Here is a 23,140-nt window from a genome sequence, read left to right on the forward strand (position 1 = left end):
AGTATGTAAAGCTGTTCCCATTTGAAAACATGGGTAGGGGCAGCCCCAGTGGCTCAGCGGTTTAGCACCTGCCTTCGGCCCAGGGCGTGATCCTGGAGAACCGGGATCAAGTCCCACGTGGGACTCCCTGCATGGAGCTTGCTTCTCCCTCTCCCTCTCCCTCTGCCTGTGTCTCTGCCTCTCTCTCTCTCTGTGTCTCTCATGGATAAATAAATAAAATCTTAAAAAAAAAAAAGAAAGAAAGAAAAAAAGAAAACATGCGTAAAAGAAATGAGAGACAGCTGTGAGCTTCTCCTAGCAAAGTAATGTCACAAAGAAGCGAGCTTGTGTAACACAAGCACACGCATACACACCAGACACCTCTCCTGGAAGCTCTCAACTGCAACATCACGAGGGTTATTTGCTAGGATGAGCGTCAGCAAAGGTAATCTTCTAAACGATATATATCCAGTTACTGTGGTAATAACCCTTCCTAACCCTTCTCTGATTCTGGCTAGCTCCACCCACTTTGCAAGTTATTGCATCCAATATTCTCGAATGAGAAGTAAAGATATACATTCTCCCCAAACTAATATTTAAATGTAAGGAAATTTTAACGAAAATCCCTAAGGGATTTTTAAAATTTGAACCTAATTTTAAAAATCATTGTATAATTCATCTGGAAAAATAGCAAAATATATTTTTTAAGAAGTTTAATAATGGGGGATCCCTGGGTGGTGCCTGCCTTTGGCCCAGGGCATGATCCTGGAGTCCTGGGATCGAGTCCCATGTCGGGCTCCCTGCATGGAGCCTGCTTCTATGTGTATCATAAATAAATAAATAAATAAAAATAAAAAGTTTAATAATGGGCGTAGGGTAGATAAAGGCTTGATTTACAGTAATGCTATGATAATGAAAAGGGTGGTAAGGGTTCAGAAATAAGAGAAAAATCATCAGTGGAACAAAACAGAAATCCTTACAACTTATTAACCATGGGGATGGCAGGCGGGGGTGTGTGTGTGTGCAGATTGTACCTTACACACTATGCCAATTATCAAGTACATATAGATTACAGATTTTTTTTTAAGATTTTATTTATTTGAGGGATGCCTGGGTGGCTCAGCGGTTGAGCCTCTTGCCTTCAGTCCAGGGCATGATCCTGGAGTCCTGGGATCGAGTCCAGCATCAGGCTCCCTTCATGGAGCCTGCTTCTCTCTCTATCTCTCATGAATAAATAAATAAAATCTTAAAAAAAAAAGATTTTATTTATTTGAAAGAGAGAGAGAGAGAGAACACACAAGCCAGGGCAAGGGGAGGGACAGAAGGAGAGGGAGAACCAGACTCCTTGCTGAGCAGGGAGCCTGATATGGGGCTCGATCCCAGGACCCCGAGATCATGACCTGAGCTGAAGGCAGATGCTTAATGGCCTGAGCCGTCCAGGCACCCCAGATTACAGATTTAAATTCTAAAATTGAAACCATGAGAGTGCTAGTGAAAAACAAATGGGCTGCTTTTATATGATATTTTTGAAAGGGAAAGAAAGATTTTAGGTATGATACTAAAGGAAAAAACCATAAAAGTTAAAGATCTGACTGCATAAACTTTAAAAATACATAAATAGGGGTGCCTGGCTGGGTCAACCAGTGGAGCATGCAACTCTTGACCTCAGGGTTGTTGAGCCCCACATTGGGTGTAGAGATTACTGAAAAATAAAATCTTTTACAAAAAAAACATAAAGACTATATAAAGTCCTTCTTTATAACTTTTTAAAAAAGATTTTATTTATTTATTCATGAGAGACAGAGAGAGAGAGAGAGCTAGAGAGAGAGGCAGAGACACAGGCAGAGGGAGAAGCAGGCTCCATGCAGGGAGCCCGATGTGGGACTCGATCCCGGGACTCCAGGATCACGCCCTGGGCCGAAGGCAGGCGCCCAACCGCTGAGCCACGCAGGGATCCCCAAGTCCTTCTTTATAACTCCTTACGGAAAATGAAAACTATCATTAAACTTCAAAGGCAAACAAACCCAGTTTGAAAAAATATTTGCAACCTAACAAAGGATTAATGTCCTTTATATATAAAGAGCTTACCAATCAGTAAGAAAAAGGATATAATAGCAAAAGGAAAAATAGAGCAGAGGGTATGAACAGGCTATTCCTAAAAAAGCAAATAAACGTATAAAATATAAACGTATATATATATTCATTAATCAGAGAGTCAACAAAAGCAAAGCCCATTTTTCACTTATCAAAATGACAAAATTTCTAAAATAATACCCAGCATCAGCATGATTCCCAAAGTCGACATGTTACTGATGTTAGATATGAAGAAATTATTTTCATTCGGAGGAAAAATCAGGATCATTAAGAAAGAAAAAACACTATTCTTCGCTTTACAAAAATCCTGTCATGATATTCGATTTTGCTAGGGGCAGCTCGGGTCGGTGCTGAGAGCAGGAAGCTGGTTACCTAGAAGACAGCTTGCATCCCTGTTGCAAGTAGCCATGCAGGTTCCCAGTTGCCGCAAGTAATAGGCCCAGGTACGGAGGAGAAGGCTTCAACGGCCTAGAAGAAAACTCAGGATGGAATTGGACACCAACAAAATAGGGATGATCTGAAATGAGAATAATCATGATGTGACTGAAGCAGACAAACAGAGAGCTGCTTTCAAGGTCTTATCTTTGAATAAGAAAACACATCAAATGGTAAGATAATGAACCCGTTACCATCACCAACAGCTCCCCTCATGAACCGTGTTCACAGCAGAATTTCAAGCTGCAAAACACATCTCGCTTAATAAGAGATCTGGCATTTTATCTGTGCAAGGTGTTAGAGTGAGCAAAATTAAGCAACATTTTTGAAAGGCGAGACGAATTCTGCTTGCCCAGTGTTTTTTGAAGGCCCTTGGTAGATGTATGTTGGCTCCATTCCCATGGTATCCCTCACACTGTAGGGCGAACTGTAGGTCGTTCTGTCTCTTAGCTGGCCTCTGGCCGTCCCCTCCAAGGTTGTTTCCAGTCTCAAGGGAAGAGTCCCCTGAGAATGCAGCAAGCACAACTGCTTTTCCAGTCACAGCTTTAGGTTGGATATTTAACAGGGGTGGCTCCATGAAACGGAACTGGCACCCCTATTTCACCCTATGCCAACTTATCACCTGTGATGAAGAGTCTCAGAGTGATAAAAGGATGGCCTTTCAACATGTTAGTGGTGGTTATGGCTTGAGGTGGTAAGAGATCAAGATATTTTTATTTTCTTTCTTACACTTTTCCTTATTGTGTGAAACTTTTCCATGACAATATGTTAGTTACATTATGGGGGAGAAATTAAGCGATTTTCATACTGAGGTTGTAAAAAACTCCTGTGTGAGCCATTCAAGTTCTCCTAAATGGAATAGGAACAGAAAAGTAGCTTTACCCAGCTACTTTTAAACACACGAATCCCCTTTGGGATTGGAAAAAATTAAATGGGCAACATTTCGAAATCTGGGTAGAATTTTTACAGGATTATAAATTCCTTCCCCCAATCAGATCTCTCAAAAACTATGTTTTGGATTTTTGCCCCCCAGATTAGGAAGCAACTTCTAATTAGAAATCAGACAACTCGGCAGCCCGGATGGCTCAGCGGTTTAGCGCCGCATTCAGCTCAGGGCATGATCCTAGAGTCCTGGGATCAAGTCCCACGTCAGGCTCCCTGCGTGGAGCCTGCTTCTCCCTCTGCCTGTGTGTGTGTCTGTCTCTCATGAATAAATAAATAAAAAATCTTAAAAAAAAAAAAAAGAAATCAGACAACTCTCTAATCTCATAATTACTATAGTACAGAGCATGGTCAGGGCTGTATTTCCTACTTCAAAAATCATTTTAATTGCTATGTATATCAAACCAACGATGACAGAATATAAGTTTTATGGGGAGGGGAGTAAATATAACTTTATAACTTTCAACGAGATGCTTTATAAAATGATCTGAAAATCTAGCATGGAATTCAAAGTCACAAATTCCCCTCACTTACCATTGGAGACCCAAAGCTCCTACTACAATAGTAAGGAAATGACGACTGAATGGAAATGCCCACTATCGTGAAGTTCTCATTTAAAGCTCTGCTACAGGGATCCCTGGGTGGCGCAGTGGTTTGGCGCCTGCCTTTGGCCCAGGGCGCGATCCTGGAGACCCGGGATCGAATCCCATGTCGGGCTCCCGGTGCATGGAGCCTACTTCTCCCTCTGCCTGTGTCTCTGCCTCTCTCTCTCTCTCTCTCTCTGTGACTATCATAAATAAATTTTTTTTAAAAATTATTAAAAAAATTTTTTTTAATAAATAAATAAATAAATAAATAAATTCAAATTAGCTGAGCACACATCCAGTGTTCAGTAGCCACACATGGCTAGTGGCTACCACACTGAACAGGGCAGAGTAGCCCATCATTGCAGCAAGTTTCACTGGACAGCTCTATGTCCAGAAAGATCCAGCGTGGAAATCCTGTACATCACATCTAGGAAGAAGCCTCCTTGAATGAGAGGGACACTCAGGTATGAAAGCCTGGTGAGGAGAATGCCACCTTCTCCCAGGAATGTGTCCTCTCAAGTAAAAGAAGAAAAGAAATGAAGCAAGTAGCTTTCAATTTAAGATGCAATGGCTCTTACAGCACAGCATCTAGGGATGTCTTTGAAAGACACAGACAGTAATTGTGCTTTTGTACAACTGCAGACAGAAGCTACGCAGTGAATCATGTCATGGCTAGGGACAAAATATTTGAATGAATGGACCACTGTTCTGAATCACTTTCTCCAAAAGAGTCCCCTAGGTCAATATGAGGAAAGAACGAAAAAGTTTCTATTTTGATGGTGTTCTGTCAGTCAGATAAAGTTATCTTTTAGATAGTGCTCTTAATTGCTTTGAATCACATTCTGACACTATAGTAATCTCAAACTTTATTGTTCCTTTTAGAATTCCTTTAGGAATGTAGAGATTCACAGATATGCTTCTAGGGGTAGCTAAGATCAGAATCTCCTGGGGAATTTGCCTTAATAAACTGAATTTCCTTGCAATCAGCTTTTTAAAAATGGCAGGATTTTACAGCGTCTCTCATTTCCTTTCCAACACCCGTGAAATTTGGAAGTGTCAATGGGAAACTAAATCCATGCAATGAAAGAGGCATCTAAGGATTTGCTGACAATAACGAGGGCCAGGAGAATTAAAAGAAAGTAAGTACTTGAATGAAGTAAACAAACAGTAATCTGCTTAAGAAATTCTCTGCCCTCTCCCATGCCAGAAAGCTTGAAGAGATTTCAACCCTGACCAGGGATCTGCACTATAAAAATTCTAAATGATGGGCATTTCCATTAGAAAGACTACAGGAAGGATGCCTGGGTGGCTCAGCGGTTGAGCGGTTGAGCGTCTGCCTTCATCTCAGGGCTGATCCCGGGATCCGGGATGGGGTCCCACATGGGGCTCCTTGTGGGGAACCTGCTTCTCCCTCTGCCTATGTCTCTGCCTCTCTCTCTGTGCCTCTCATAAATAAATTTTAAAAATCCTTAGGAAATAAAAAAAAAAAGACTATAGGAAATACATCCTTATCTTCTAATTCAAAACCTCAGGCATGGATTGATAATCTTAGGTGGAATGTCTGGTGAAAAGAAGAACAACATCCACCAAGGCAGTGGCAGGACCTGGTTTGGCTCCAGGCCCACCTGTGACTAGCTGGACAGCAAAGACAACATCTTTGCACCACAGCCTCCTTCTCTGTAAAGTGAGAATAACGTCACCCATCTTGTAAGTTACATAAGCCCCGCAGGGGGTCTAGCGAGAAGCATCCAGTGAGCGTGCTCTTAATGTCCACTGCTTTCCCTCTTTGAGGGTCCAGGTAACACGTTACTGCATTCAAAGAAGCCTTTGCCGACTTTAATTCTGCTCCCTGCCTGGGACCCCTGAAGAACCTGAACAGATTCCAGACAGAAAAGGAAAGGGACAGAGAAAAGGAATTTTAAGTAGAGGATGGTGACAGGGGCTAAAATGGCAAAAGAAGTAGGAAATTTAGAAGAGTAAGGCCAGAATACCTGGAGCCTAAAGAAGATAGGTCGAAAGGTAGGTTCTAGGAAATCGTGTTATCATTTTTATAGTATCCTGTACAAACTAAGCATTCGATAAATGAGAGTGGTTTATCCACCAAATTCACGTCACGTGCCCTGCACAGAGCCCCATCCTCCTTGGGAGGTGCTGTGGAGGGAAGGGCCTGGAGGCAGAAAGGAGCTTTGGTACCACTCTGGGTCTGAGTCACCATGCGCTGGGATGACAGGGAGAGGGATGGAAATGCAATCCCAACTCGATCTTTCTAGAGACAGAATCTACACAACTTGACAACTGATCACAAGTTGTGGGTATAAAGGGGAAGAGGAACTAAGTAAGTCTAATTTTAAGCCTGATGGTCTAGGACAGTAGTTCCCAACCAGAGGCGAATGTGCCCCTCAAAGACACTTGGCAATGTGTGGAGATGGTTTTGGGTGTGTGACTTTGGGCGAGGGGGGACAATGCTACTGGCATCCGGTGGGTAGAGGCCAGGGACGCTGCCAAATATCATACGGTGCACAGAACCACCTCCACTGCAAAGAATGATCCCCCTCCCCATGCCAGTGGTGCCCCCTCTCCTGAACAGGGAGACTGAGGATGACTTAGCAGAAATAGTCAGGAGGAACAACTAGTTTGGAAAGCACACAAACTTAGTTTTAAGTAAATGGAATTGGAAGCACTAGAACATCCAGATGGACAAACAGGTCAAGCAGGCACCTGAACATGTTAGGTTCAAGTTAAACGAAGTGTGTATGTGTGGATCTACAACAGGGGTTGGCAAACATTTCCGTAACAGGGGCCAGGCAATAAGTAATGTTCAAGACAGAGCTGGGGTCAGCAGTAAGCATGGGCTTACTATGTATTTGCAGCTCTGAATGAGAAAACTGTCCTCTGTGTCATCAGTGATGGTGGATGGTTTGCACCTAGGCTCTTGAGGGAGTCCCAGCCCACACACAAACAACTTCTTTGGCGGTCTTTCTCAACAGAAGTCGCCATCCCCTTGTGCCATGTTTGGTCTTACTAAGAACTTCCCTGGGTGCAGTGACTAGTGTTCACAAGTCAAACAACTGGCCCACACTTGACCATGGAGCATAAGCGGTATGGAAAGGCAGATTCCAGGTAGAATGAGGGGCCAGGCTCTACACACAACAGACATCAAAACCAGTCACCAGTAGTGGGGTGGGCACCGGGCCATTCTTCCTCAAAAGAGAGAGAAAGGAGAGTGCTACTCAACGGTGGGCCGCCTGCCTGGCCCAGAGCAAGTAACCTAGAGGCTAGCAAGAGGAGGAGGCCCAGAAATGGGGCAAGGATGGTAAGGAAGCATACTGCTAGGAGAACTGGTAGGCTCGGAGCAATGTGTCATTTTATGGTAGAGTCAGACTAGTGGGCCCCAAAGTGATTGGGATTATAAGTGGCCTGTTTTTTTCATGTACTTTATATTTAGTCATATTGTTTAAATTTAGTTGCATATTTATTTCAAAGGAGAGAAGAAAAGGAAAGCAAACAAAATGAGTCTCAACGTAGATCTTCACATATGACAACAAATGATATCTTCATATATAACAACGAGACGTTAGTTTACCAGGAAAATTTTCAAAAACAAAGAGCCCACTTACTTGCCAGTTCAATGATTTCCATCCTCTCTCCATCAACATCCTGACCTACAAAACTTAAGTCGTTCTGCTCCAACTGACTGATCAGGCTTGGGTTCACCTAAAAAAACAAGAAATTAAATTAAGACTTTGGGCAGCAGAGCCATACAGACATATCAGCTTATGAAAATGTGCTCTGTCAACTTGAATACAATTTTCTTAAAAAATAAATAAAAGAAAATAAAAATAAAAAAAGAAAATGTCCTCCCATCAATTGGGTGGGGATTCCATTTCAGTGATGCTCTTTACTAGTAGTTAATTTCTATATCCCACCCCCAAAGCCTATTTTTAAACTCATGATGAACCTGAGAAACAGTCTAATCACAGCCCCTAAACCTGAGAGGCCCACCTTCTGTTGCTCAAAGATGAGATTCAAAAAGTAAGACTGTGACACAGATATTCTGACTTGGAACCTTGAGATTAGCTATTTATAGCCATCACCATATTTGCTTCTTCCCTTGAGTTATGTGTAATTAACTGTTTCTCCCCAAATCACAGATCTCCTTGAGGATTGAAACTGTCTTATTTCCCTTGTGACTAACCTCAATGCTTCCTTCACACAAAGTTACATAAAAGCTCTAAGGTGATGCTTGGAGCAATTTTTCTGCGTAGAATATTGGTAATAGATGACAACTTTATGGCCTGGTGCACAGCTCCTTCCCTCACTCATTGCATCCCTAGTCCTTTCCCAAACTTTATAGCTTCTCCTTCACAGAAAGCACTAACTCATCTAAAATCAAAGTGGGGTCCCGCCTGTCCTCCTCAATCTTAACCCCATATGTTTTTATCTTTTTAACATTAGGCTAATTCTCACAATTTATAATTATTTTTCCTTTTTTCAACAGTTTTATTGAGATATAATTCACATACCATCCAATTCACCCACTAACAGTGTACAAAACTCAATGGTTTTTAGCACATTCACAGAGGATTTCAGCCGTTGCCACAATCAATCCAGGAATATGCCCTATCTCCTCTAACCAACATCCCCTAATCCCCTCATCACCTCCCCATCAGCCCTAGGCAACCACTAATCTACATTCTGTCTCTTCAGATTTGTCTGTTCTGGGCATTTCATGGTAATGGAACCATACAGTATGTAATCTTTTATGACTGGTTTCTTTCACTTAGCTAATGTGTTTTAGGTTCGTCTCTATAGTAGCATGTATCAATATTTCATTTCCTTTTATTATCAAATAATTTCACTGCATGGATAAACCACACTTCATTTACCCATTCATCAGTTGATGGACATTTGGGGTGTTTCTGCCTTTTTTTTTTTTTAGCTATTATTTTATTTTATTATTTTTAGCTATTTTTATTTTTTAGCTATTATTATTTTTTTAGCTAATGTTGCTTTGACCATTTGTATATAAGTTGTGTGCATGCACGTTTTCATTTCTCTTGGGTTATATATCTAAGTATGGAATTACTGGGTCACATGGTAACTCTAGCTTTAACTTTTTGAGGAGCTGCTAAATGATATTCCAAACTGGCCACACCATTTTACATTCCTACCAACAGCGTGTCTTTACCAACACTTGTTATTGTCCGTCTTTTTTTTTTTTTTAATTGTCCGTCTTTTGATTGTAGCCATCCTAGTAGGTATGAAGTGGTATTTCTTAGTGGCTTTGACTTGCATTTCCGTGATGATGTGTGACGTTGAACATCTTTTCATTTGCTTATTGGCCATTGGTATATCTTCTTTGGAGAGATGTCTATTCAGAATCTCTGCCATTATTTATTATTCAGTTGTAAGAATTCTTTATATATTCTTTTTTTTAAGTTGTCTTTTTTTTAATTTTTATTTTATTTTATTTTATTTTATTTTATTATTTATGATAGGCACACAGTGAGAGAGAGAGAGGCAGAGACACAGGCAGAGGGAGAAGCAGGCTCCATGCACTGGGAGCCCGACGTGGGATTCGATCCCGGGTCTCCAGGATCGTGCTCTGGGCCAAAGGCAGGCGCTAAACTGCTGCGCCACCCAGGGATCCCTTTATATATTCTATATACAAGTACCTTGTCTGATATGTGATTTCACCTGTACTTATTTTATCTGTTATCTTATTTTTTGTCCTGTCCATTAGAATCCAAGCTCCTGAACAGGAGAGAGGCTGTGTGTGCCTTTCCCCCTTCCATCTCCAGTGCATATCAGATACAAAATAAATATGGAGGAATGGATGGCCACACAACCATGTGCACAGTAGTTCTTGGACCTTCTGGCTACCACCTGGGCAAAGCACCAGTTGAGCCAGTTCCCAATGGAAATAGGACCAAAAACGGCCTATACTCAGCAAATTGGTCTCTAATTGTAGTGACACCATTGGTAACCTACCCAGAATCAATTCCCATTGATCCTCCCTCAAAATAGAACCCTGGACTTTTTCCAGCATCTACTCCACCCCCACATGGCCCATGGGACACCATCTCCCCCATTCTCTCTCTTTTTTTTTTAATATTTTACTTATTTATTAATGAGAAACACACAGAGAGAGGCAGAGACACAGGCAGAGGGAGAAGCAGACTCCATGCAGGGAGCCCGATGCGGGACTCAATCCTGTGATTATATGCCCTGAGCTGAAGGCAGACACTCAACCACTGAGCCACCAAGCATCCCATCTCCCCCATTCTAGAAGTTGGTCCTGCTAGTCTAAGCCAAACATCATAAACCTATTCCTCTTGGTTGATGAATGATACAAGAACCCAGGTTTAATCCTGGTTTAGCTTTGCCCTTGCTATGGTTACCAGTTCATAGGAGGGCAGATAATTGTACTGATCCAATCAGACTGAAGAAAAACTTCCATGTCTAGGAGAGATAGATGCATGTTGCCTCAGCTGCTGCTGATAACCATCTTGCAACTAGGAGGGAGACCAGCCAAAGGGCAAGGCAAACACACAGAGAAAAGGCCAAGAGAATCCCACAGAAAGTAGAAGCCCTGATCATACCATGCCTAGAGCCTGCCCAGCCTCTGAACTACCTATTAACTAACATAACAAATTTCCTTATTGTTGAGGCTGGTTTGAGTGAATAATGAGCAGGGATTTTGTTTCTTTCTAGCTGAGAGCATCATAATTGATACTCCAATAATCCTGGTATAGACAGTCTGCATTTTAGGGAACCTATGTTTCTCATGTGACAATCTCAACAATAACTCTTATTAATCATACAACACTAAGCCTCAAGCTCAATGTAGACTTCCAAAGAGGTTCCTAAACCAAGAATCCATTATGTGATAGCCAGAGATGCATCCCTATCCCGAGAGGCATATGGTTTAGAAGAGGCAAGTTCCCTTTTCCCAAACCTGCCAAAAAAAGAGCGGGAGGTTAAAAATAAGGACAATGACCCTATCTTAGTCTAGGAGACAACAGTTAGGGTAACCTAAACCCTGATACGTCCTGCGTGTGGATACTTAAGAGATTTTGCCTTTGAAAAGCCAAAAAGGACAGAGGGTCCCTGCCCCCACTTGCCCCCTCTGGTATTTTTGGCCTGACTCCCGAGCCCGATGGATACCACTTTTTCCAGAGGTCTATTTGTAATCACTGGAGTTCCTCGAACTAAGCATCTACATTCCACAGTAATTCAGTGTGTAGGCCATACCTCATACCGATGTCTGTGTCTTTCTTCTATAAAAGGAACATCACCATAAAGCTTCCCTGTAAAGATACAAGAGTGAAATTAATCCCAAGGTAATCAGCTTTGGAACCACATCCAGAGCATATGTGTGGAGGATGTCTCTTTGATCTCTAGCCATATGTCAGAGGCCTAAAAATTACCTGGACTCCAGACAGTAATCTAGATTTTCTTCTCTTACAGTACTGAACAGCAATAGCTTCTCTGAAACCCTGAAGCAATTCTCAAGTAAGCCATCACGACTGCATAAAGGGAAGCCCTCTGCTACACAAGTCCACCATGGAGTCCAACAGACATGCCCTCCTTTCCTACACCTGCCTGCAGTACTGAGAGATGGAGTAACGTCCGCACCACCGCTCCTATGCAGATTCCTAACAGGGCTCATATTACAAAGGAAGAAAATGAAACCAAAGGAATGGAAATGAAATGGAAGGACTTGCCCAAAGCCCCACCCCGCTAGCTGCACAGTTTGATCTTGAGCCCAGGCCCCCTCACACCTGGTCCATGCTTTCTCCACCACCCCAGCTGCTTCTGTGTACTGGCCAGATTGGTTTACACCCTGCCTTTAAAATATGCCTGTCCTTTGACTCTAAAAATTCGACCTCTATGAATTTACCCCAGCAAATAGAAACAAAGACAGTTTACCACAAAGATGTGCACTACTTCATTACTTAACAGCGAACAATTGGAAACAGGCTGAGCAGCAGGACTAGAGGACTGCTAGGTTAAATGAGAGCACATCTACATCAAGGATTCTTTTTTTTTTTTTTACACCAATGACTCACTCTTTTTTTTTTTTTTAAGATTTTCTTTTATTGGGGATCCCTGGGTGGCGCAGTGGTTTGGCACCTGCCTTTGGCCCAGGGCGCGATCCTGGAGACCCGGGATCGAATCCCACATCGGGCTCCCGGTGCATGGAGCCTGCTTCTCCCTCTGCCTGTGTCTCTGCCTCTCTCTCTCTCTCTCTCTCTCTGTGACTATCATAAATAAATAAAAAATTTTAAAAAAAAAAGATTTTCTTTTATTTATTCATGAGAGACATACAGAGAGAGAGGCAGAGACACAGGCAGAGGGAGAAGCAGGCTCCATGCAGGGAGCCCGACATGAGACTCGATCCAGGGTCTCCAGGATCACGCCCTGAGCCAAAGGCAGGCGCTCAACCGCTGAGCCACCCAGGCGTCCCAGACACCAAGGATTCTTAACCAGGAGTGCGTGGCTGATGATCGTGTGTTGCTAAAACATGCCCGTGTCACTGTGGGTGTTGCAGCCCAGAGTGGCACGTTGGGCACGACCTCTTTGGCAACAGGCACGGCAATGACTGGGCTGTCCAGTGACTGCAGTGTCAGGTGGATAGGAATGGCGGCCGTCACAGGACCCCTCTCAAGAATAGGCCCCACCGGATCACGTGGGAAAGCAGGATGCCACTACCATCACGTGGGTGATGGCACTGGAGCAATGGGAGGGGCCAACAGCCATTCCCTCAGCACCAGCCCTCATGACGCAGACCCCTGGCACACACCCAAGGGAGGAGAAGACCTGCCAACGGCGCTGGAACTCATCGTCCAACTCCAACAGAATCAGCAGCCGTGCTTGGATCAGTAGGCAGGGGATTATCAGACTATAAGATGTCACAAGGCTGAGGAGCAGGATGTTTCAACCAAGAGAGACCAAATGCTTCGTATCTCCTTTGAGCTTTTGACTTGGATAAAGAAAGCGCACCCCGATTATGCTCTCATATGACCCCATATGATCATTGATCACGACTGAACTTCTATTTTGCAATTTTGTCCATATAGACATAGCTCTTTGGGGATAATGTTAATAACAGTGAATATTTACCACATGCATTTGAGAAAAATTGGAAATATTGGGGACGGGGAGCTACTCTGGGAGAGCTCTAACATGCCACTGAAAGGGGGGTCATTCAAGACTGAGCCTTTGTTCTCAAACTATTGGTTCATAAAAATGAAAGGAAAAAATGGAAACTAAAAGCACAATAATGTCCCACTGGAAAAAACAGAAGCATATGTATCATTGTGAAGCTACAAGAAAAATCATTTGAAAGCTCTGGACTAGGGACGCCTGGGTGTCTCAGCGGCTGAATATCTGCCTTTGGCCCAGGGCGTGATCCTGGGGTCCCTGGTCCCCTGCAGGGAGCCTGCTTCTCCCTCTGCCTGTGTCTCTGCCTCTCTCTCTCTCTCTGTGTGTCTCTCATGAATAAATAAATAAAATCTTAAAAAAAAAAAAAAAAAAAAAGCTCTGGACCTAACTTTGAGAGGATCCTGATTCCCTTATGACCTCTGACTTTGTGACTGAGCTTTTCTTCCTATGGTCCAAAACTTCTCTGTTTTCTCCATTACAATGGATGAGTAAGAAATCCAACAGTAGCCTGCCAATATTAACAGATGGTGAAAAAAATAACAAACATCTCCAAATTAGGATATAAGGAATTCTATCTTTGAGTCATCAGGACTAGCAGGATATGGTACAACATTTTGAAACTGTATGGCCTGTGCAAACTGCCTGACTTAAGGCAAATTTGGGGTTTCCTAAGATATCTCAAAGGTGACAGGAAGATAGGGGTGGTGTAGTGACTCTGGAACCAGACTACCTGGCTCTAAATTGCACTACACCATTTAAAGGATGTGTGGCTTGGGCAAATTATTTCACCTCTCTGCCTCAGCTTTTTCATCTGTAAGATGGGCATTATGATAGTCTTACTTCATAGAGTTGTTGTAAGGATTAAACAAAGCACTTGGGACACCTGGGAGGCTCAGTCTGTTGGGCATTTGCCTTCGGCTCAGGTCATGATCCCAAAGTCCTGGGATCGAATCCTGCATTGGGCTCCCTGCTGAGCAGGGAGCCTGCATCTCCCTCTCCCTCTGCTGCTCCCACTACTTGTGCTCTCTCTCTCTCGGTCAAATAAATAAATAAAATCTTGAAAGAAAGAACGAACTTAGAACAGTAAGTAAACCATGTGATTGCTATTGTTATCTCTAGACTATGAAACCTAAGTGGAAAGAATGGAAGCCAGAACATAAGCTCTAGAAGATAATGGACAAGATAAGGACCCAAGCCTTCAATTCTTGCAACCAGTGTCAACTACTTGCTACATAAGCAAGTAGTCAATAAATATTTCTCTAATGAAAAAAATATATATTTCTCTAATGAATGGAGGAGCATTCTCTCTCTCTCTCCCATATATATATATATATATATGGTATATAATGAAACATGTTTTCAGAACTTTGGAAATATTGTTTTGTGCACTCAATTTCTTACCCGATCACATATATGTATCTGTCAAGAATGAATTTACAAAACTAATCTATTGCCATATCCATGAAAAAAATTTTAAATTTCCTTTATAACTATATGTTGAGAATCAGCTCAGAATGTGACTAGTCCAATTTTATTTGAAAACACCTTAAAAACAAATAAAACCAAGAATGCTCATTCCGGGGCTCTGGCCCCAGGAATTCTGATTTGGTTACTCTCAGGAGAGTACCTGGGCATGTGGTTTTTTACAAAGCACCACCAGTGACTCCCTGTGCATTCCGAATTAGGAGCCACGGATCCACACTGTGGCTGAAAGTGCTTTAGGTGGACAATCAGTGACAAGTCAAGACACGAGCTGCTACTGAACGTAGGGCATCTCTAGGTGTGGAGTGAGAGGACTGAGGGATAGACCCACCATGTTGTGAGGAGTGGTTCTTTGGATGGATTTATCAAGCACACGTGCCATGAGATGATCTTAGGCATGGGCGAAATCCTGAACAAAACGACACAGTCTTCTTTCTATCCTAGTCTTTCTCGAGACAAAATCAAATGCAACAAAGATTAACTGCGCACAAGCTTAATGTTCACTTAAGAATCAAGTGGTGGAAAAAAAAACAACAACAAAAAAAGGATCAAGTGGGGGAAACTTCAAAAAAGAAAGAAAAAGAAAGAAAGAAAGAAAGAAAGAAAGAAAGAAAGAAAGAAGAAAGAAAGAAAGAAAGAAAGAAAGAAAGAAAGAGAAAGGAAGGAAGGAAGGAAGGAAAGAAAGAAGAAAGAAAGAAAGAGAAAGAAAGAAAGAAAGAAAGAAAGAAAGAAAGAAAGAAAGAAAGAAAGAAAGAAAGAAAAAGGGAAAGGAACAGAAAAGAAAAAAGAAAAAGAAAAGAAAAGAAAAGAAAAGAAAAAGAAAAAAAGTAAGGGGTGGGGGTTGCCGCCTGGGTGGCTCAGTCAGTTAAGTGGCTGCCTTTGGCTCGGGTCAGGATCCCAGGGTCCTGGGATCGAGCACCTTGTAGGGCTCCCTGCTCAGCAGGGGATCTGCTTCTCCCTCTCCCCCTGCTATTTCCCCTGCTTGTGCTCTCTCTCTCTCTCAGATAAATAAGTAAAATATTTTGAAAAATAAAAAATAAAAATAAAAGAAGCGAGTGTCAGCAAAGCTTTAAAGAAAGGCAACTGATAGAAGTCTCGGGATCTATAAAATGCCCCCAATGTAAGCAGCAAGACACCAATACTGTGTACAATAGGGTTCTGAGAAACAAAAACACTGCAAATTCCCTCCATCTCCTTCTCTAATTTGCTTATTCTGTCTCATACATGATATATTTTGAACCCACGCACATGATGTATTTTTAACCCACGCACGGTCCTGTCCACCCCCACCCACCTATTAGTAATGCTAGCAACTGAATGTGATTTACTTTTCTCTCCTTTTCAGAGCCAAAATCTCCCCTTCAAAAAGCTATAGAAAGCTAACAGGCAGAAGCAACCCAAATGTCCAGGGACAGAAACTGGATGAACAAAAATGGTCCATCCACACAATGGAATATTATTCAGCCTTCAATAGGAAGGAAATCCTAACCATGCTACAACATGGATAAACCTTGAGGGCATTATACTAAGTGAAATACGCCAGTCAAAAAAAAGACAAATACTGGATGATTCCATTTATACAGGGTCCTTAAAGTAGTCAAATTCATAGAGACAGAGAGCAGAATGCTGGTTGCCAAGGGCTGCAGCGCGGGGAATAGAAAGTTGTTAAATGGTTGCAGAGTTTCAGTTTTGCAAGATGAAAAAGTTCTGGAGACTGGTTGCACAGCAACGTAAATATGCTTAACACTACTGAATTGTATGCTTAAACATGGTTAGGACAGTAAATTTGATGGGGTTTTTTGTTTAAAGATTTTTATTTATTTATTCATAAGAGAGACAGAGAGAGAGAGGCAGAGACACAGGCAGAGAGAGAAGCAGGCTCCATGCAGGGAACCCAATGTAGGACTCGATCCCGGGTCCCCAGAACCACGCCCTGGGCCCAAGGCAGGTGCTCAACCGCTAAGCCACCCAGGGATCCCCACAATTAAAATTTTTTAAAGTAGGGGCACCTGGGTGGCTCAGTGGTTGAACGTCTGCCTTCAACTCAGAGCCTGATCCCAGGGTCCCAAGATCGATTCCTGCATCAGGCTCCCTGCGTGGAGCCTGCTTCTCCCTCTGCCTGTGTCTCTGCCTCTCTCTCTCTCTCTCTCTCTCTCTCTCTCTCTCTGTCTCAAGAATAAAAGAATAAAATCTTTTTTACAAAATTTAAAAAGTAAAAGTTATACAGCCCCATTCCTGCCCCCACCACTCCCTCTTCCCTGACTTACCCTTCATGCAAACCTCCCATCCACATCCTTTGCAACTTGGCTTTCGCTCCTGTTATTTTACAGAACTGCTCTCGAAACCCCAGCAGAGGGGTCTTCAGTTGGGACCTGAGTAACTCCTCCTTTCCCCATCGGTGACCTCTGCTCCTCTGTGCGTCCTCCCTGCCCCATGTACTAGCTCTTCATCCTCAACTGGGACACTTGCTCAGAATTGTACCCTCCCTTTTTCCCCCACTTTCACTCCTGAAAGCCATCACCCACATGCTGTTGACTCCCATTTTGCATCTTCTGATCCTTATCTTTCACCTGGGCTCCACATTTCCTACTTCCAGGGGACTAGAAGAAATCATCCAGGGCAGGCACAAAAGGTAAGATCATTCACTACCTGATGGGCTCTGTTCCCTTTCCCCTCGGCAGAAGTGCCTTGACTTTGCCCAAACATCTTTTAACTGCTGCACCAATGTCTTCATTTGACCCACTTTTAAGACTCCCCTGAACCGTGCCCTGTGCTAATTAAGCACTAGAAGGGCTAGAGTTCTCTCCATTATGTGCAATGGGTTTGCCAGTATTTGTCCATCTCAGAGATAGGCTGCCCAGGGTATGGATATTTGGTGTATTTGGCTCGCATGGTGTTGGCAAACACACTGTTTTAAAGCTTTGAGTAAGTTGCCAACATTTAGAAACCAGGAGATTTCTTATAAAACTCCAGGTTTCAGGCAGCCCGGGTGGCTCAGCAGTTTAGCACTGCCTTCAGCCCAGGGCCTGATCCTGGAGACCCGGGATCGAGTCCCACGTCGGGCTCCCTGCATGGAGCCTGCTTCTCCCTCTGCCTGTGTCTCTGCTTCTCTCTCTGTGTCTCTCGTGAATAAATAAATAAAATCTTAAAAAAAAAAAACAAAACCTCCAGGTTTCCAGAATCTCCTGAAAATTTAGAAGACTGATGATAGTGAATCCACAGTTCTTCATGCAACCATCAGTTTTAGCAGTTAGTTGCTACTTTGATGGGTCAAGTGCTGGTCAATTTGCCCCAGTCCCCACCACTCCCTATCACCCGGGTAACTCTAAGGCCTGATGTAGCTGCCATTGAGTGTTGAGCTTAAGCTGTGGCATTTCTTACATCTGCCTGTTCAACTCGTTTACATTCCCAAGCCCAGTCCCACTGGCCCAGCTGCTCAGTCTGATGTTGATTCAGTGCATGCGTCCCTCCTCAAGCCAAGCATGTGGTTGCAGATTGGCTTTCAGAAGCCAGAGGTGGGGTGTTCACTTTCTGCATCCCCTGCTCTTCTCCCCCAAAACCCCCCTCCTGAAATCTGTGGAGTTCAGTCTTGGGGATCTCAGCACGAGGCAGCTTTGAGCTCTGAGAGTTGTTTGGGTCTTTCTATTCCCTCTTTAATTAAGGTCCAGCTGTTTGGTATAGGGAGGGGGTTAAGAGTTCAGGCTCAGACATCAGCTGAGTGAGTTTCTAACAAATGACTTGGGCTGGCTAAGATGCCTCTCTCTGTCTCATGCAAAATGTGACCCGGTCCTGGAGGTGTTGAAAGGAATAACTGAAACAATGTGCAGAACGTCCTCATCACTGATGCTTAGAAAGTGCACAGTCGGGACCAACCACTATCTTTCTTCTTTATTTATTACTTTTGGATTTTGGTATACTGTTTCTTCAGTTTTTTTGTTTTTGGGGTTTTAAAGATTTTATTTATTTATTCCTGAGAGACACGAGAGAGGCAGAGACATAGGCAGAGGGAGAAGCAGGCTCCATGCAGGGAGCCCGATGTGGGAATCGATCCCAGGACGCCGGGATCACGCCCTGAGCCAAAAGCAGATGCTCAACCACTGAGCCACCCAGATGCCCCCATTTCTTCAATTTTTATGAAACATCTCATTTCTTTTAAGCCTCTAAACTCCTCCTCTTCCCCTAATTTTATTTTTCATGATCTGCTTTTATCTCAATTTGCTATATAAAAATGCTAATTTTCTATTTTTAAAATGTGAATCCTTGCCTTTAACTCTACATTACAGTGCTACATTCTTTTCATTGCTTGTATCTCTTTCCCCCACCCTGACTTGGTATTCTTATCCCATTTTTAGCATCTCTTTTCTTAGATTTTTTTGTATGCTTCTCCTAGTCCATATCAGCAGGTAGGGAACAAGGAGACTGGACTAGAGGGACCTGTAAGGCAGGGGGATGTCTTCTCCTTGGGCTCACCCTTTCTCTCCTCTTTGCTGCCCTACTGGACCCCATTCTCTTTTTTATAGTATATTCTTTTAAAAAATTGTTTTTATTTCAGTATAGCTGACATACAATGTTATTCATTTCAAGTGTACGACATAGTGATTCAGTATCTCTGTAAGTTATGCCGTGCTCACCGCAGGCGAAGCTCCCATCTGTCACTATATGACACCATTACAATACCCCGACTATATTCCCGACACCTTTTATTCCCATGACTTAACTGGAAGCCTCGATCCCCCACTCCCCTTCACTCATGTTGCCCATCCCCCACGTCCTCCTCCCCTCTGACAATCATCAGCTTGTGTTCTTTGTATTTATAGATATGATTCTGCTTCTCATTTATTCATTTGTTTTGTTTTTTAGATTCCACATATGAGTCAAATCATATGGTATCTGTCTTTCTCAGTCTGACTTACATCACTTAGCATGATACCCTCTAGGCCCATCCTTGTTGTTGCAAATGGCAAGATCTTGTCTTTTTTTTTTTTTACAGCTGAGTAATATTCCAGTGTGTGTGTGTGTGTGTGTGTGTGTGTACACCACAGCTTCTTTATGCATTCATCTATCAATGGACACTTGAGTTGTTTCCATATCTTGGCTATTGTAAATAATGCTAAATAAAGATAGAGGTGCATATTATTATTATTATTTTTTGAACTTGTGTTTTCATTTTCTTTGGGTAAATTCCCAGTAGTGGAATTGCTGGATCATATGGTATTTCTATTTTTTTCTTTTTGAGGAACCTCCATACTGTTTTCCACAGTGGCTGTGCCAATAGTGGGACCCCATTCTTAATACTAACTCATACCCAGAGCTTTGAGAGACTCCTGGGTCTTATTGTAATTGTATTGACAATACACCCTTCACATTAATGATCCTAACAGCCACATTTGAATAGTGCTTTTTTTCTGTACCAGGCACTGAAGGACCCACATGTATAACCTGATTTCACCCTCACAAGAACCCCATGAGGCAGGAGCCATCCTGCTGTCCATTTTACAGATGCGGAAACTGCAGTGTAGTTGCAGCTCAATAAGTAGCTCCACAGCCAGGGACTGAGAGCTGGGGCTGGAAGGGCCTCCAGGGGGGCACTGTGGCTGGTTTGTTAACCACCCCACTAGTTTCCACGGGTGAAGTGCTCAGCAAACAGCCAGTCCAGTAACGGACATAGAAATGCCTCCTGTCGTTATGATTGAAGGAGCTGTTTTTTTGTTTTTTGTTTTTTTAAGATTTTATTTATTTATTCATGAGAGATACAGAGAGAGACAGAGACACAGGCAGAGGGAGAAGCAGGCTCCATGCAGGGAGCCCGAAGTGGGACTTGATCCGGGGTCTCCAGGATCATGCACTGGGCCAAAGGCAGCGCTAAACCACTGGGCCACCTGGGCTGCCCTTGAAGGAGCTGTTTTATGTCCCAGACCTGGGAGCCCCCATATCCACAAATACACCTTAGTGAGTGGTTTCCCCAGCAAAAGGCAAGAAGGAAAGGGAAGAGAGCTACCCTGCAGTGCGGACCATCAGCAGGGAGGCGGGGAGGCTCTCCAGCTGGCACATTCCACTCAGGAGACCCACCACACCCCCTTCCCCTTGGTCTCAGCACTTTCAGCGTCCCTAAATCCCTGGTGACCTCTTTTAAATTGTTTTGTAAATCACCTCATTAACCGAGCCAAGGCTTTTTGTATGGCATAATTATTTTCTTATACTTCCTAACAATCTCATCACACCAGGAACTAGAAGCTGTTTTTCTCTACCAATGCTTTGATAAGAGATAAGAAAGCAAAAGCAATTTCTCTAGCCCGTGAAAATTTGTTCCACTGTACCCCCTTTCCCTTCAGTTCTTTCAAATTTGAGATTGACCACGCCGCCTTCCAAGCCATGAATTTGTCCCAGACCCTTAACACTGGGACTCACTCAATACCTTCCTAGTTGGCCTGTTGCCTGTTCTCTCAGAACAAAAACCCTTTTCACTTACAATACAGCAGAACCAAGTGTTTTAGCCAAGTCCTCCTCCTTATAATGAGGAAGTGCAGAGACAATCCCCAAAAGGCATCGAGCCTTTTCCTAAAGCATTCCCCTTCCACTTGCCATGGCCTCCCCCAGGCCCGAGGCTGGCACACTCCCTGCCAGCAGCGTCCTGAACGGCTCTCCCCAGCCTCCACTGCCCGCTGACATCTGCCTTTGTCAAGTCTCACTGTCCCCTTGTCTGCTCTAAGGATGAGGATCTTCTCAGAACTCTGATGGGAAGTCACCAGGGCCTAGTCTCCCCTTGGACACACTCCACTGCAGAGGGCTTCTAATTCCTTCCAAAATGTTATGCCACATTCTCCACCGGACTGGACACCCCTAACAGGCAAAATGGCATCCACCTGCTTTTAATGACCCCACAGCCCAGCGCTGTGCTCGTGGGGTGGCCCTTTCCCAACTCCGCCAAGCCCCACTCCTACCCCCTACCCCAAGCACTCAGGTCTGCTCTGCACCCTTCAACCTTTGCAGCGTTCCTGTTTCTAAAGGCAAGGGCTCCCTAACCATTTGGGTGTTGGTTTAGAGGACAGAGTTTCTCAAACTGCATATCAAATATGGGATTGCTGTCAATTGAGTTTACCCTAGCATTCCTGCCATTGCATATACACACCGGACTATACAATATTAAAACATGCTACTTGCATGGTCTGAAAAACATATTCTTTCTCGTCGGTGGCAGTTAGGTTTGAAAACCACATTTACTTAGCACAGACAAAGACATGCTTCCTTTCCTGGATCTCTCAGCGACACGTCTGGGATCTGACCAAAAAAATTAAGCCTGGGGCTGTAATATTTGGGAACCAATAACCATCAAACAAGTTGTCAGCCATCCCCTTAATGAGCTCTGAATCTTGTCTGAATTGCTTTGTACTTTACTACGTTCCCATCTCTCACACTCAGTTGAGAGCCACGAGCAAACCGATAAAGTCTATTTTTGGAGTCTCAAAACCTTCTCATAACAAAGTTCTCTGGCGTTTTCCCTGGCTCCTCTCTCATCTGAGCCCGACCTGCTCCATCTCTAACCAGACCTCTTTCTAGATTTTTTCACTCTTCAAAGCATCCCATTTAATATTTACCTGCTCTGCACCATTTCTCCCTGCTTTTCAGATGTCATCTAATGAGTTAATCAACCAAGTAATGATCTCACTCTGAGACAAGTCCTGCCATCTATGTATCCGGATAAAATGGGGTTTTTTGAAAATTGAGGTGTAATTTACATGCAATGAAATATACTTATCTGAAGGGTAGAGCTGTTTAATGAGTTTAACAATAGTGAAACGTGTGGCCCTGTGGAGCCGGGGCCATCTGTTCCAGCAGAAGACTAGAAACTATGCAAGAAGAGTGGTCTGGGCCTGTTCTGACCACCCACTGACCACAAGCTACTTCCCCTCTGTGTGCTCTGCTTCCTTGCTGAAAAATATTGATTGGGTCAAATGGCTTCTGAAAACCCTCCTGACCTTATTCTGTCACTAAATAGGATATTTAAGCAGGCAAGTGGACAGGTGAGGAGATGTCCCTGAACACTCCCCAGGAGGGTAACAGCCTCACTGCCTGGGCCTTACGCTTCATTCAGCCTGTGCTTCTTTGGTGTAGACCAGGGTTTGGCAAGCCATGGCAACTCTGAGGCAAAACAGGGTTCCCCTGGGGCAGCCCGGGTGGCTCAGTGGTTTAGCGCCGCCTTCGGCCCAGGGCCTAATCCTGGGGACCCGGGATCAAGTCCCACGTCAGGCTCCCTGCATGGAGCCTGCTTCTCCCTCTGCCTGTGTCTCTGCCTCCCTCTCTCTCTCTGTGTCTCTCATGAATAAATAAATAAAATCTTAAAAAAAAAAAAAAACAGGGTTGCCCTGACTGACTGTTTTTGTTCAGCCCTCAAACTTAGAATGGCTTTTATACTTTCAAATGGTTGAAAAAAAAAACAGAAGAAGATTAATATT

At 43.5% G+C, this 23,140-nt stretch overlaps 1 protein-coding gene across 3 annotated transcripts in view; it reads right to left on the reverse strand.

The window, feature by feature from the left end:
* CTPS2 (CTP synthase 2) overlaps positions 1–23,140 on the reverse strand; it is a 107,724-nt gene that overhangs the window by 12,794 nt on the left and 71,790 nt on the right. For all 3 annotated transcript variants that reach the window (XM_041742156.1, XM_041742154.1, XM_041742155.1), the window contains 3 exons: positions 11,292–11,347; positions 7,655–7,751; positions 2,446–2,590 (listed from right to left, as the gene is read on the reverse strand). In XM_041742156.1, the coding sequence (XP_041598090.1) occupies positions 2,446–2,590; positions 7,655–7,751; positions 11,292–11,347 (298 nt within the window). The remainder of the gene's footprint in view (positions 1–2,445; positions 2,591–7,654; positions 7,752–11,291; positions 11,348–23,140) is intronic.

Source organism: Vulpes lagopus, chromosome X, assembly GCF_018345385.1.
Source record: "Vulpes lagopus strain Blue_001 chromosome X, ASM1834538v1, whole genome shotgun sequence".
NCBI lineage: Eukaryota > Metazoa > Chordata > Mammalia > Carnivora > Canidae > Vulpes > Vulpes lagopus.